Source organism: Rhyacophila brunnea, unplaced genomic scaffold, assembly GCF_057557595.1.
Source record: "Rhyacophila brunnea isolate RB1 unplaced genomic scaffold, BYU_Rbru_1.0 scaffold_7, whole genome shotgun sequence".
Lineage (NCBI taxonomy): Eukaryota > Metazoa > Arthropoda > Insecta > Trichoptera > Rhyacophilidae > Rhyacophila > Rhyacophila brunnea.
Genome location: NW_028233339.1, coordinates 31283045 through 31299096, shown reverse-complemented (window position 1 = coordinate 31299096; position 16052 = coordinate 31283045). Strand labels below are relative to the sequence as shown.

The window sequence follows — 16052 nt, the reverse complement described above, 5'->3', positions numbered from 1 at the left end:
GAAAAATGCTCTGATTCGTGTTCGTACCGCCATATCGATAACTTTGTCAAAAATATGTTGTTTTAATTTCATAAACATCGATCTTTCGAACCCCCTCGATCTATCGAGATTCGCCGGTACGATTGCATCAGTTCAAATCTACGCGGTATTTTTCGCGGCTGCGCAGTAGGTATACAAAATATATTTCATTCGAGTTGAGTGTGCGCCGAGTATTTACCGTGTAAAGTTGAATTCACCGCGATTTTTACATCATGTGCGGGAATACGAAAAAGACAACCAAAAAACGAAAAGAAATTTGTTGTAATATTTCTAAAAATGTACTTGAACTTGTGTTCTGGATTATGTCATTTATTACTCATGTGTCTCCCTAATTGTTTCAAAGTCATAAATCGAGCTCATTATTGCAAGTCGTAAATATTTAGTAAAGATGCGTCCACACGGAATGAAAAAATATATATTATTATATTTTAGAGGATTGCAAGTTTTACCAATAAATTACGAATTACTATGAAGGAATATATAAAACGTATAAATTTTTGCTAAAAAAACACACGGGTAGGTATAAAATATAATATAAAATATAAATCATGGAATATTGACTTTTCAACTATATTACATATTATCTTCGCGTACAATTTAATGCTTATAAATTTTTTAAACCTTACCCAAAAAAAAGTTTTTATAGCACTTGGAAAAATTTACGCAATTCAAAAAATAAATATTGTTTTTTTTACAAAACATAAAATGACAATCACTAACATAATACAATGCTCAATAAAACTGAAAAGTAATCTACAAAATCCAAGTTTCACTAAAAAAAAAAACAAAAAAAATATTATAATATTTTCAACCAGTGTGGACTCACCTTTACGCTTAAATTAGAATGGCCCATAAAACATGTAAAATGCTGACACAATCTATGCCACGAAATAAAACTGGTGACTACCATCCAATTTTAATGGATTTGTCATCAATAAAACTTACACTAATTAACAATAATTCATAAGTCACACATAAAAGCTATTATTTTCAATAATTTTTATGGCATTTTTAAGTGTTTTTAACACGAGTAAAATAAAATTAGTCAGTGATTAATTGCCTTCATCGGCGCACTTGTTTTGAAGTCGAGTGCTTTGTCATAGAAAATGGCTACAGAGTTTATCCGAACAAAGCAATACGGTAGTTTTGTTAAAGTAAACACAGTGAAATTCAACACTCCATTATGTGTTTTAGTGTGGCACTTGGATCCTTATGTATCTAGGCATGATAACAGTTGTAGCCACAATTTTTAACTGCCGTATTTATTATAATACAGCGAAGAATAACATTTCGAAAAACCTACCGCGGACAGCACATCTTTTGTATGGAAACTTAACGCGCCGATCGGGTTAAACTATAAAATATTAATAGAGAGGAGATATGTTTTAGTTATCTCAGAAGAAAGAATGTATAATAAATTATCATCATGCATTGGGCGACGCATCGGCCCCCAGTATTCCCATCCGGTTGTCGTGGATCCGTTAGAGAGCGCGTCAAATCGTTTTCGGTTCGCGGCGAGCCTCTGCATTTTTATCGTTCGGTTAGGATGATTGGAGAATATATGTGTACATAATTATAAAATGGAAATAAAGTGACTTTTCCTTGCTACAGTTGTTTCTATATACCTGACGTTTGTTGTTTTGGTGTCACACTCGCTCTCCTATGCTTGTTTATATCGTTTCCGACCGGTCGCCTGACGCGCGTTCGGCTTGGCACCGGCGATGTTAAGTTTCCTACTCAAAAACAGAGACATGTTTCACCAAAACGGCAATGCCAATCCGAACGTCCGGGATATAAGCAAGCACTGCGAAGCAAAGATGATCACTGAACTTTCCCCGTCCCCACTCTTTCCACTATACACACATTATATTAATACAAGCAATTTACATGTCTACAGACATAATATGTAGTATAACATATATATATACACCATCACTCTGCATTAAATACAAAATCTCAATATTTACGTGAACACATTTGACGGGATTGGATTGTTTTCTCCTTTATGGATTATGATTATGATGACTATACTCTGACAAAATGCTGTGATGACATATAACCCAATTTTCCAAAAAGACAACATGGAGCTGAGCGGTTCTACATGTACAGAGTAGAATAAAAATAAAATACAACTTGTTTCTTTTGATGAAATAATACTCTTCTCGGTGAAATATTATATCACAGTTTGTGTACTTCACAATTGAACTGTGAAATTATGTCAGCTGCATGCAGATACATACGTGCATCCCTATGTGAATACACGTTCGTAAACTGAGTATCTTTGATACTTATATCGGATACATGAATACCGCTCCTGTGTGAGTCTTATTGTAATGCAGATTGATTTTATATGGATTTATGTAAACAATAATGAAATTTTTATGAGTAGGTCATTTGATAGCTAGATGTGTATTAGCAGAATTAAAATAAGAGTGTTGTTACTTTTCTAATGCAGTGTCCATTATATGTCATATAATGTCAATGGTAATAATGTAATAAGGCCATATTCCATTGGCAGACGCACAGACCCAACCCGATCCAACAATCGACGCCAACCGTCGTCGCTAGCTAGGCTAGCTATTTGCAATTACACGCAACGATTCAATCTCGTTGGTCCTTGATTTGATTGGTTAAAATAATACTAGTGTTGCTATTATTAAAAATATAGGTTGAGTGAAAACTAGATATTTCTTAGATTGGTGGCTACACTGAACGCATTCCCGCGCAATTTTACGTCAACAAAACTGAGCTGTCAGCTGTCAAACCTAGCGAGCATTAGATCTGTTAAAATTTATGCGGCCGTTTGACATTTATAGAAAGTTTGTATACTTATTGTTAATTTACATCATGAATAACTGGGCGAGCTTGAATCTCCAAACCAATTGAGTACCTAATTCGAATATCGAAATCGAATAATCCAAAGACTAATTTATTGTAGCGAGTATGGCTATATTTCAACTGGCTCAGGCGGTCAGGACTCGCCGTAAACGAAAACACTGGGTCAAAGGTTGGCTAACTGAAGAACAGCGTGATCGCCATCGAATATGGCGGGTTTTTTTACGTTCCACACTATATCTTTGGCGTGTATTTATTCGACGAGGACTGTGTCCTCGGTGATACTCCATATATATTTTTTAAGTTTTCGCCATCTTGTAGTTGTTTAGTTGAAATCGACCAGTAGAATGAAATGAACGACCGTTTGCAATTTGCATGACTCAGGCGCATATTCGGCTATTTTCGTACGCTTTCGGCAATCTTCGCTTGATAATGAAAGGATCGCACGACGGATAATAAAAAATTTTCCACTTTCGACCCGATCGCTCACGATCCTTGAAAACCATAGAGAATAGAGTTTGACAGTCGTGGCAGACGATCGGGCCAGACGCAATCTGCCAATGGAATATGGGCTTTACAATGGTGTGACGTTTAGTAGGAAAGTGATTTCACTACTAGCAAGTATACCTCTACATACGTGTACATACCTACCACCATTCAATTATAATTTATAATGATATGTCAGTTTGCTGATAACAATTTGGAAAATGTATATTATATGCTTAAGCACCGGCCTATAGCGTCGTGGGTCCAAGGTTCGAATCCCGGATCTGGCAAATACACATATTGTTTGTCAATTTGTGTATGGGTCTGAGTATGGACCTAATAGGTTGAGCAAGTGGCTGACATCCATTTCTTGTAAAAATCTGTTAATACAAACCTGGAGGCCCATATGATCTTATTTGGATCGGACATGGTCGGATTGATTGATTGATTGATATTCTCAGTAGAAATGAAGTTAACAAGAACATACATAACATATCAATATATCTACTATATAAGCATAGAAATCAACAGCAACATCGTAGTCACCTTTGTGGAGATCAAGAAGGAAAATATAGTTGAATCATAGGGACATATTATATCTACATATGCAATTAATTACACAGTACAGAAGACTTATCAAGCTGATCTGAATATGCAAAGGTGTTTAAGGAAATTTTCAGATTGAGCCTACATTATGAAAGGACGCTGAATTAATAAAGGTTACTTAAGCTAGGTTTTCCTAAGAAAGCAGTGCCGTTATGTAGCAGTGGTTGACATCACTAAAATGTTCTCTATGTAAACCAGATGGTGTTGGTTTCCTAGACCGTTGGTTGTGAATGTAACGTCAAATAGCGGTGCCGCCATTTGCATAACGGCCGTCATAGCAGAACAAACAGTTGGAACGTTCTTTGCCATGTAGCGGTGACAATTTTAAAATAAAAAATCAGCGTAAACACTGCAAACGTAATAATAAAGCGAAAATGATGAAATATTGACTGATTTTGTAAGAAATAATGAAGCTTTATATTATAATTTGAATAGAAAAGCCATCTCTTATGTGATTCAGTACATAATCAAACAATACTAGTGTTAAGCGAGAGTACGAGGGGAGTTCCATAAGTTCGCGAAATGGGACAGAAAAAAAGAATACATATATGATTTTTATTTTTCAATATAATTACTCGGACATGAATCCACTTAGATCTATCGATCAATTTTTCTAAATCTTTATAAATACGGCTAACTGTAGGGACTCATCATCATCAAAATGTTTTTCATGTAAGTCTTTCTTCAAATTTGAAAACAGGTAATAATCACTAGGTGCCAGATCAGGACTGTAAGGTGAATGACGGAATTCCTGGAACCGCATTTTTTCATAGCAGCCATTGCCATTTGAGCCTTATGAACAAGTGCGTTGTAATGAATTAAGAACACGCCTTTTGCGTTTTACCCCTCCTTTTTACTTTAATAGATTCTTTTAAGCGACTTAGAATAATAGCGTTGTACTGTCCCATGATGTTGGTGCCTTTTTATTTATAATCTATTATTAGGATTCCTTGTGAATCCCAAAACACTGTTGCCATCACCTTTCCAGCCGATGGTATGACCTTAAACTTCTTGGGGGCTGAACCATCCTTTTTATGCCACTGCATGGACTCCTTTTTTAACTCTGAGTCATAACGATGAACCCACGTTTCATCTCCTGTAACAATTTTTTTGATTAGTCTTGATTGACGCCTAACAGCTTTAAAAACTGCTTAGAACATTCCACACGGTAACTTTTTTGATGTGGCAAAAGCAACCGCGGCACCCATCTTGCGCTTACCATTGACATCCTAAGATTTTCGTGTATAGTTCTGGAAATTGTTGTTTTGGATTGATTGAACCTTTCTGCGACTTCGATTAGTTTTAACTGACCATTTTCCAAAAGGGCATCTTCGATTTTAATACATTTCATACATAGTGACGTCATTTGGCCTTTCACAACGGTCATCGTCTTCTAATGACTCAATCTTGTTTAAATAAATGTGACCATTTGTAAATCATGGTTTTACCACAACAAAGAGTGCCATAAACCAATTTCTTTTCATTTTGGATGGTTTCCACATTTCCCCTGTTTTGTGGGAATATAATTACTGCACGGAGCTCAATATTTGACATTTATTTAAATTATCATCGACTTTCATTTTCTCTTTTGAATATTGGAAGCGATTTAATAAAACAATCAACTTGAAATTGCAAAAGGATTACCCAACAATAAAAAATTAATTTTAACCCCAATACTTGCTACTTTCATCACCATTCCGCGGACTTATGGAACTCCCCTCGTATTACCTGACTTTTTCCTCGTTGCAGTACAGACGGCGACACAGTAAAATTTGAAATACACCCTATTAGGGAATCCAATCCCGAGCCAAATTTTTGATCCCAGGATTTCGGGATTACAATTTGACGATCCCAGGATTGTCATTTTTTCGATGGTTAATATTAAATTTATATATATATACAAATAGGATTGATAAAATCGGTCAAAAATGTTTAGTATAATTTATACTATTTGAAACATATTTTATTGTTAATATTGTGTACGTTAAATCTTGGAAATACGTAGGTTTAATGAAGTAAATAATATTGTAATATAAATTAATAATGGGAAAGTCAAACAGTTGTATTTATGTTTCTCAATGATAACGGGACGTAAAAATTTTTGTTTTTGCTAATCGATTTTCAAATGCAAATAACACGTTAATTACAAAATTAATTAAAAGGGCCCGTAGTCATTGTGTTGAAAAGATAACGAATACAAATACGAGTTCAATTAAAATAAAAAATAGCATCGTGTTGACAATAAATACAATAATAAAATCCACAAACATTCCGAGATTCTAACAATTGCTTGGATGTGTTTGTATTAAAATTAAAGCATATATTCATATAATTCTGAGTAGAAACAAGTGCGTGCCTGCACGTCTGTGGCACTGGCAGTTAGACGCCTTTCGCATGCCAGCACATCGGTGGCGTCTAATTGGTTAAATAAACGGATTTATTATTTTTCTCATGTTGTTACGATTGGGTATGACAGCAAAAAATGGTTACCTATTTATTTTCCATGAGCATCTGGCGATTCCCCCTGTGACATGTGCAGGTATATACACGTCGCTAACATAATAATTTTGTACCATTTGATAAAAAATCAATCCTGAAATTTCGGGATTATGTTTACTAATCCCATTATCGAAAATTGTTCAGGATCCCGGGATTGGATTCCCTACACCCTATGTAACACAATTTATAAATATCTCGCTCTCCAAACGACAGTTTTTGTCTTCCGTGACTCCTCATCTTCCAAATGCTGTCTAGATTGTCCATTCGTCACCACAATATGCTTACTGACCGTTGTCCGTCTTTTTTTAAGTTTTGGTTACCGTTCTTATGGCCGTTTTCTTACGTCCGCCGCATCACGTCATGTTACGGCCGCTACATAACGGCATCGCTTTCTTAGGAAACCCTAGCTTAAGGCTAATGAATAAATTAGCTGTAAGTCGTTTCTTATTGTAAACATAATTTAAGACTTATTTGCAAGGGTCACACAGATACATAATTTACAAATAATATTACAATAATTGGGAATGTATTTTTTTAAACTTACAATTTGAGATGCTGAGCATAATAATAAGCGGAATAATAAGTAAAAATTGCTAGAGATCAGTTTTCACATCACCTATTTGTGAGCGAAACAGGATTCAAATACGTAACTGCTTTATATTATGCTGTAACTCTATGGCAGTGGTGAAGGGTAGAAGTAGGTTGTTAGGATCCAGCATAAATAGTGCACACTAAACAACACACAAATCGCAGATAATGCTGGTTAGTTTTTAAAATAAAAATATTCTTCTATCTATAAAATACCTAAAATTATGTATGATTTAGTGGCGTTATTTTAGATATTTTATAGATGGACGAATATTTTTTGACTATTAAATAGTATGGCTTGGTTTACAAAGGGTTTGATTGATTTTAAAAACTAACCCAACACTGCAATTTGTAGTCAATAACAATAAAATACAAATAAGTATGACTGACAAGTTTAGTGTGCACTATTTATGTCAGATCTTAACAGCCTACCCCACCCTTCGCCACTGCTCCAAAACATAATTGAATCTCAGTGTGTATTGTGTAACAAGTTGTCCTTGTCAGAATTTGGAACTGTGCATTCCGCAAGTCATCTGAAGTGACTGTAGACAGGTAACATACAATACGTAGATTGCAAACTTCCATTTCAATGAACTTTCCCTTCCATTTCAGGTGTGGCTATCACAAGATGCTACTGAAAGAATGCCAGTAAGTATGTACTTCCAATTTTTAGTTTTATACTTGACAATAAATCGCGGTAATTATTTCACATACTCCCGACCTTTTTTAAATTACGTTGGGATTATCAAAAGTCTGATCACGTACAATGTTTCCTGTCAATATTTGAAATGTCTAACATTGTGCACTCTGAATAGCTAATCTACATTATCATAAGCAATATGACAGAAAATGACATTGTTTAATCTGCTCTTGTGAATATCACCTATTTAAACTACCACCGAAAGAATACATAACGAATTGGCAAAAATTCTCTGTGGAACTCTCAATTATAATATTTAAATGGCATGCAGTATCTATTGGCAATATTAAATATGAAAGTGCAGATGGTAGGCAACAGCTCAGACATGTCAGGGCACATTGCATGCAAAACCAAATTTGTTAAAGAAAACTTCTATCTCTCATATTTCGCATTGGAGATTCTTGATGTTGAATCTGGATCATAATATAGATAGAACGTGTGATGACTGTCAATCATGTAAAATCGAAAACAACAGTAGGCTGCATTTTTTTTTATTTACAAACAAATACTTGTTGGTGGAGAGAATGTAAATTTTTCACAGTTGTAATACATAATTGTTCTGGAATCGCTGTCATATTATGTTGTACCTATACAAAAAGGTCATATAATTCCCTCTAAGTATAGTCCAACGATTTGATGATACAATTAATTTGTAACTGAATTGATACAACATGTAATAATAACACGAACAAACAGGATTCCCCAAATTAAAATAGAGCAAACTCATTTAGGATAATAATTATAGCTTAATGAACTTTTTGAATAAATTTTAATTGTATAATTAAAATTAACCATTCGGATTATTTTTCCACTGATCACAATAAAGAGTGACACTCGAATTTATCTGAAGTGTGATATGATAAAGAATTTCAATTGGTTTGTGTAATCACATGAATTTGTTATATTTCCTCTTCTCTTATTAATTTTATCACAATATTATGTTGTGATGAGAAGGAAATGGCACGTGAAAGATAGAATCACTATATTATATTTCTACAAAATATTCCAGTCAATTGTACCATTCTTTGATCCCGGGGTAGGTAGATTATGTCACATTGACTGGGCAAACCTTTTCAGATGTGGTGTCCGCCGACGCCTCCGCAAGGCGAGGACGACGTCTACGTGGATGCGTCACTGGGATACCTCTACGACTGGCGGATAATGCTCGAATCTCAATTGCCGCCCGTCTACGTGAAGCGCGAAAACAAAAGGCCGCGTCCGGAGGCGGGACACAGCCCAGACGGAAGGAGACCGCTCAAGACGCACCGCAAAGAGGAAGCCGCTTATGCGCCTCGCACTCTCTTCGAGAGACCTTCCCCCGCTCTTGCCAAGATGCGCCGGGATATCAAACTGCAGAAATACCGCGGCGCGGCCAGACCCCCGGCACCCCTTCCCGGATCCAAGCCGCCGCCCCGTCCGCACCCCGAGCCAGACGCCCTCCCCGACTGGAGCGTCACAGAGGACATGGCGCTGCTGCGTGCCGTGAGGTCGCAGGGTCTGCCGCTCGATCTGGCCGCCGCCTCCGCCGCGCACACGCCCAACTGGGACCTCGTGGCCGATACTGTCAACAACTTCTCCAGCGCGTACCGCTCCCCCAAGCAGTGCCGCAACCGATACGAAGCCGCTGTTCTGCCCCGAGAGGAGGGAAAACCATCTGCCGACTCAGCTCAGAAGAAGCAGAAGAAGACCAAGGGCGTCTGCAAAGCCACCCCGAGAGGGGGACGCCCAGCCGGGACTTCCCGCCTCTACGAGCAGGACAACAACGTGTCATTCACGCGCGCCGTTCTCTCCCGGCACGACGCCATGAAAGGCGTTCTCAACAAGAAGACGGCCGCTCCCAAACGAAGGTATGATGATCCCACCATGAAGAACCCTAAGCACGCAGCTGTTCTCGGCGAGTATGGGGTCGAATATGATTCTCCGCCTACTCCCATGGAGATCGCAGCCCGCAGGGCTGAAAGGATTGCCAAGGAGAAGCAGAAGAGCGCCCCTCCTGTCGCCACCCCTTCCGCTGATACCCCCACCACTGCCCGCCTGCAGACCACTGCGAAGGTGGCTGCCTCCCCTCCCCCTGCTGGCGCTTCCCCCACGATTGCTGTTCTGCCGAATGCTGCCCCTCTGCGTACTCCACAGCGCACCTCTCAGCCCGACCCCGCCCAGAGGCAGCAGAGAATAGTGGTTGCTCCTCAGCAGGGAGCTTCTGTGGTCGCTAAAGGTAAGAGCTATTTATATGTTTTTAGATTAAGTTAAAAAAACAATTCTGTGATCCATAATATATTACGTTACAACTGATTATTCAATTTTTTCATAGAGGACACTTTGTCATATGACATAGTAAAAGTCACTTCATTTGCAATCGGACTATGCTCCGAATTTGACTTTTTTTTTTTTTTTATAAATTTCATCTTTTGTATCTCAAAGTGACTTTCAACTTTTTTGTCGGAACCCTTCTCAGTTGACACATTGACAGATGGGTAAATTACAAAGGAGATTTAAGGAAAATGTCTGATACTCGAATTACCACCCATTACTATCTGTAGCCTTAAATTTAATTTAATTACCTTTTTTGTTTCTGCAATGGATACACATAATCAATATTGTGATTCTCTAATGAAGCGGCGGCCGCAGGAACAGTGACAGCAAGCGGCAAGTCGTTGAACTCCGCTCAGCTGCAGTATCTGCGGCAGCAGGCGCTTGCTCGCCAGAAGAAGATGTTCCAGCAACCGGCGGCTGGTGTCCAGCAAGGAACCCTCGTGCAACAGATGAATGTCACTCAGCAGGTGTCGACTACCAAAACCATTCCCGTATCGGTGGCCGCCATTCAAGTCTCTTCACCTCAACAGAGACCGCAAATTGCCCAGGTTATTTTCAACAATTTTTTTAAAGTGTCAAAGAGAGACAGCTTATTGCTAGCAGTGCATAGCTTTGACAGACAGAGAGAAAGAGTGTTTGTGTGTGTGCTATGTTGCGCTATGTTGCGCTGCACTGTGTTACAGACAGACATACATCGAGACAAATATAATAAAAGCCCATTGCTGTCAATATAAAATTGTATTATAGTAATACGATCGACTGAAGGTACTTGATGGATTTTGAATTTAAATTCTAATGGATTTAAGTTTTGTACTCTATTTAAGGAATAAAATAGATAAATGAAGGAATTAAATGGAATAGTACAAAACTTAAATCCATTAGAATTGTATGATAGATTCATTTTTTTTTATACAAAACATAAATAAGGCTCACATTTGACAGTCTGTTTTTAATTTATATTTGTATTTATGGTATTCTTATATTGGTGAATCATAAGGTGGTGCTAAGTAATTTTTTGATAGATTCAAAATCATTTGATAAAACTGAAATTATCATTTACCTTGCTGGTATAATATGACATATGTGTTGCTTTGATGGTTTCATCAATTTTCATACACATTACATAATATTATAAACAATTTATTTGCATTATTTTGTGGTATGTTGTTTTGCATATTGGTAATAATAATAAAAGACATCTTATGTTTATCGAGGAGGCTGACAGAATATGTTTATTAATAAGTCATCTTCACTGCCATATAATCGCGCTTAGATTGTATTAAAGACCTCATTATTATTGTGGTTTTGTTTCTGTGGATAATTTTCAATGCCACCACACAAGTGAACGGATCTAATTAATATTATTTCAGGCGTTGGGAACAGTGAGCAAGCAGACGATAGCGCGAGTTACCGACATGGACATTAGCACGCTGTTCAAGCGCCAACAGGCTGCTCTCACCCATCAGAAGCAACTCCAGGCAACTATATTTTCTGTATAACACATTTTTTAACATTCATTTACTATAATATTTATCATTACTTACATAAATCTCATTCCTTATTATTTATTGTAGTGTTACTATATTAAAAGACAAGCCAGGCGGGGTAACAAAGAAGCTATTTACCAGGAAGGAATGCTAGGTTTGGTGAAAATATTAACAAATCATTGCAGCTAATAAAAAATCTTTTCATAGATGAAATCGACACCTGTTTTGGGGTCAACATTTAGGGCAAGGATAAAGAAATCCTCTCTGAGTGGTGGATATTGTTTATTGAAAATTTAACATTTAAAAAAAGCTGGACTTCTTATAATGACATATTATGACTCTGCAAACTACATACAAGCCTGCATACTCAAAATGCTAAAGCTAACTAGGAAACGCTAAATTATTGCTGGTGTTTTTGACAATAATTGACAGTTGTTTTATATTTTTACTCAATTTTGTACTATGATCAGATTTCATTTGAATAATAAATTAAGTGTATGCAATTGAACTTCTAAAAAATAGAATCATTTAAAATACTACATATTATAATATAAAGTAGTCTACTTTTAATTATATCTATAAAATCTTATTAACATCAAATTTTTTCCCCATACATACACATGTGATGAATTAATTGTGATAAGAGCAATTAATTATCAGATAATTATTACAGTAAACAGAAAAGTGGAACAGATTATAATTTGATAACATATTGTAATAATTATAAACATTGGTAAGTTAATAATATTGATTCTTATGTACCTAGTGACAATTTCATGTTCAATTTTGCAAATATTAAGTCTTATTGCAGTGAAGTTATTAGAGGCATTATTTGAAGTGATCATTGTATAGACAACAAGATATACTTATCTATTGTTTCATTGAATCTTTTATGTCTATATCAGTGATCGTTAAACAGTCGCTCGCGGCGGCATTTTTGGTAGCTCGTGTAGGACATTTTATCATATTTATAAATTTGCCTCTCAAATTTTATTATTAGACTCCGAAATGAAATATTTCTTGAACTAAGTTTCAATGAAATGCTTAATAAGTTTGTTGCCTCAACTGTAGATTCTATATGGCATTTCGTCCCAACAGAAAAGTATCAAATTTTAGTTGGAATTGCACTCCAAATTAAGGCATTGTTCGGTTCTACCTATTTATGTGAATCAACATTTTTCACTATCAAGGTGGTTAAAAGTAAATATAGAAACAGACTCACAGAGAATTGCATTTGGATGGAAGTGACAAGGTACCTACTCACCGAGAATTGAAAAAAATGTGGAGGAAAGTGAATGCCATTCTTTTCACTCAATATTTTTACTTTTACTCACTTATTTCAAGATATTTTTCAATTATTATTTTGTTTATAAATAAGTAATTAAAGTATGCATTTTATGTTTTATTGGATGTCCGATGTCCTAATTTATTTTAAGTAATATAATAATATTATGTATGGTGCGATAAAGGACGATGATAAAAAATTATAAAGAAGGAATATGTATAAACGGACAATCTCAATTTCTGTACGCTCACATTCTTATGGAGTTTGGAGACCACATGTATGATGTTTTGCGGATTGTTTTGTTGTGTAGGCAATTGATGCCATTTAAAATTATAATGGGTGATTTTAAAGTGTGATTAAAAATTTGGTGTCACGTAATATGTAATCAGATTTGCTTTTTATAGTCATTTCATTACAATATATGTATATGAATGTATGGGGAGGCCCCATCCAGCAGTGGATCGAACCCGGCTGATGATATGAGCTGCCTGGAGTCATAACTCACATTCTTAAAAAATCAAGTTTTAAGAAAAGCCACGTATATATAAATTTCATTCCGTCTCCTATCCTGAGTTGTGTAATCCACCATGACTGTAAGATAAATGGATTTCTGATTGGTTTTATTTATTTATTTTTTTAACATAGATTTATACATTTAGAGAGGCATGGGCAATAACGTCATTTTTGATTAGCGCATGGTGAAACAGATATAATGTAAAGTATTACCTCTCGAAGAAATAATAAAAAAAATATTGTTTGCCTTCTTACTCCAATGCATAAACATGGCATTTGTGTTAAAAATAATGCAATAGACATACTTGCCTAACTAGGGGTTTTAATAACACTGCAATACAAATGTGTAATTTCGACCCTTTTTATGATTTATTGTTTGAAAATAGGGTGACAGTGGACCGTATGAGATTTTCACCCCAACGCATATATATGGGCGTCCACAGAGATGGTTGTTAGCCATTCACCCCTCTCATTAGGTAGAGATAAAAAATAACATCGCAAGTTATTAATCCAAAAATAAGATGATGTGGTGTTATCACTCTAAAAATAAATGAATAAAAAAGTTAGACCTCCAATAGAAAAATAATTAACCAAATTTTCTCATACTTTTGTGTGGTCACCCGACTGACCCTTTTTTTCAAACAAATTGTTACGCTTCTGCACGGAACGGAACTTTAAAAAATCTTTCCAATATGCTCGGTGGTTACCAAGTGGTTATGTGCCCATGTCAAATTTGAGAATCACCAACTAAAAAATGAAAACATTGCAAAATGTGAACTATGGCTAGGCAATTCATGTACAATTTAGTATGAATGACAGTCAGACAGAAAATGACAGAATGCAGTGTGATGTGCTAAATTTCGGAATTATTTTGAGATTCCTTGAAATTAATGTTGTTATTTTTCCAGTAATTGTAAAATAATTTATTGTCTATGCCTCTCTCTCAGCATAGAGGTAAACAATATCACTGGTAATTGCAGGCCGTCCAAGGAGCGAGCGGTGAACGCGTAGGGGTGACAGTGGGAGGTTCTACAATGGGCGCGGGTGGAGTGGGGGCCAGCGGGGTAAAGAGTGCCGCAGGCAGTGTAGGTGTTTTGTCGGGTGTAGCCGCCGCCGTCTCCGGTAAAGCTCCTATGAAGATGGCCACACCCCAACAACTCAGACAGCTTCATTTACAGCAGTTCACCATGGCGCAGCGACAGGGGCAAGGGCAGAAACTCACTCAGGTCAGTTCACATATCGGTGTTGTTTTCTAGTAACCAGTAGATTGAGTACATACTTCGTTTCCATTGCTGAACATTTTTATTGACTCACCATTCATTTTTCAAAAATGGATACTGCCGTTTTTGTTCCTAGCTAGACTAACAAAAATGATGATTTTGCAGGTTGGTGGAAGCACTCAGGTGATCGTTCAGGCGCAGGGCGGTCACAAAGCCCTTCCGGCCGGAGTGACAGTTCAGCATTTACAACAAGTCATGCGCCAGATCCCGCAGGCTGGTGCTAGAGTTGTTCCCCGTCAGACAATACAGGTAAAATATCTCCACTCGCTTCTCTCGAGCTTGACCCTGGATATTGTTGTCTTTATCTTTGTAAGTAATTTTCTGCATCGTCTTCGATCAGGTGGTCGGAGGCAACGTGAGTCAAGTAAGAACAGCTCACGGAGTGAGTACGGGTACGACAGGCCACGCGCAAGTGATTCTGTCGCAAGTGTCAGCCGCTCTTCAAAGACAACCTTCAGCTGGACAGGCTCGACCGCAGCAAACGACCGCAGCGGCTGCACCCGCCCAGCACACCTCCACCACTACACACTCACAACAAATACCTCCCGCCGATACACAGGTCTTATTATAATCTATAAGTTAACATATTGAATTATATCGTCGGTGTTTTGTAAAAGGGGCGAATTAACCAAAATGCTACTTTACAGGAGGAGGATTTTTAACTTTTGACATGTATTTGTTTTTTACCTGTAGATGATTATAAATATCTAACAAGTTTATAATAAAGCTTAGAAAGAATACTGTCATTATAATAGGTATTATTATATAATATTTTAAAAGGCCTAATATGTCACATTTGCTTTTTATTTCGTAATTTTAATTAATTTAGCTTTAGTCGATTATCGTTTTTAAGTACTTTCCTGTGGAGATAAAAATTCGCCGTTTTTACACAACAAAGCTAGTGGGGTACATTTTGTATTTTCATTAAAATCTCGATTTCGCCAAAATGGTTGATTCGCCCTTTTTACAAAACACCTACGATATGTTGTTTCCATTGACTTTTGGCAGTTATTCATCCCTTCCAATACATATCGATTATATTAAATTCCACAATTTAGTTTTTAGTCAATAGCTACATCAAGTTGTTACACCATTATCAAGACTTGTGCTAACTGAAATTGCCGTTAATTAAAATACAATAAAACCTAGTTAATACGAATTCCACGGGATGGAAAATCGAAAAAAAAATTCGAATTACGAAATATGAAATGTAAATTTTGAGATTTTTTTTTTTTGATTTTCATTTATTTCGTTTATGATCATAGATGTGCCTACCAAATTTAGAATACAATTCTTTCAAATTAAAATCTGTGCAAATACCATGTGTCATTCATCCATTAATTGAAGTTAGAATTATAAAAAATATACGAAATATTTTTTATTTTTCCAATTTGTCAACACAATTGTGAAAATCCAATAAA

General features: G+C 36.4%; 1 protein-coding gene across 4 annotated transcripts in view; it reads left to right on the top strand.

The window, feature by feature from the left end:
- The window catches only part of dom (domino helicase), a 49606-nt gene that overhangs the window by 30883 nt on the left and 2671 nt on the right, over positions 1-16052 (top strand). For 2 of the 4 annotated variants that reach the window (XM_085958003.1, XM_085958001.1), the window contains 7 exons: positions 7666-7701; positions 8831-9968; positions 10370-10614; positions 11437-11559; positions 14332-14577; positions 14737-14880; positions 14972-15190. In XM_085958003.1, the coding sequence (XP_085814129.1) occupies positions 7666-7701; positions 8831-9968; positions 10370-10614; positions 11437-11559; positions 14332-14577; positions 14737-14880; positions 14972-15190 (2151 nt within the window). Of the gene's footprint in view, positions 1-7665; positions 7706-8830; positions 9969-10369; positions 10615-11436; positions 11560-14331; positions 14578-14736; positions 14881-14971; positions 15191-16052 lie in introns of those variants that run through there. The other 2 variants (XM_085958002.1, XM_085958005.1) reach the window with 2 other exon arrangements.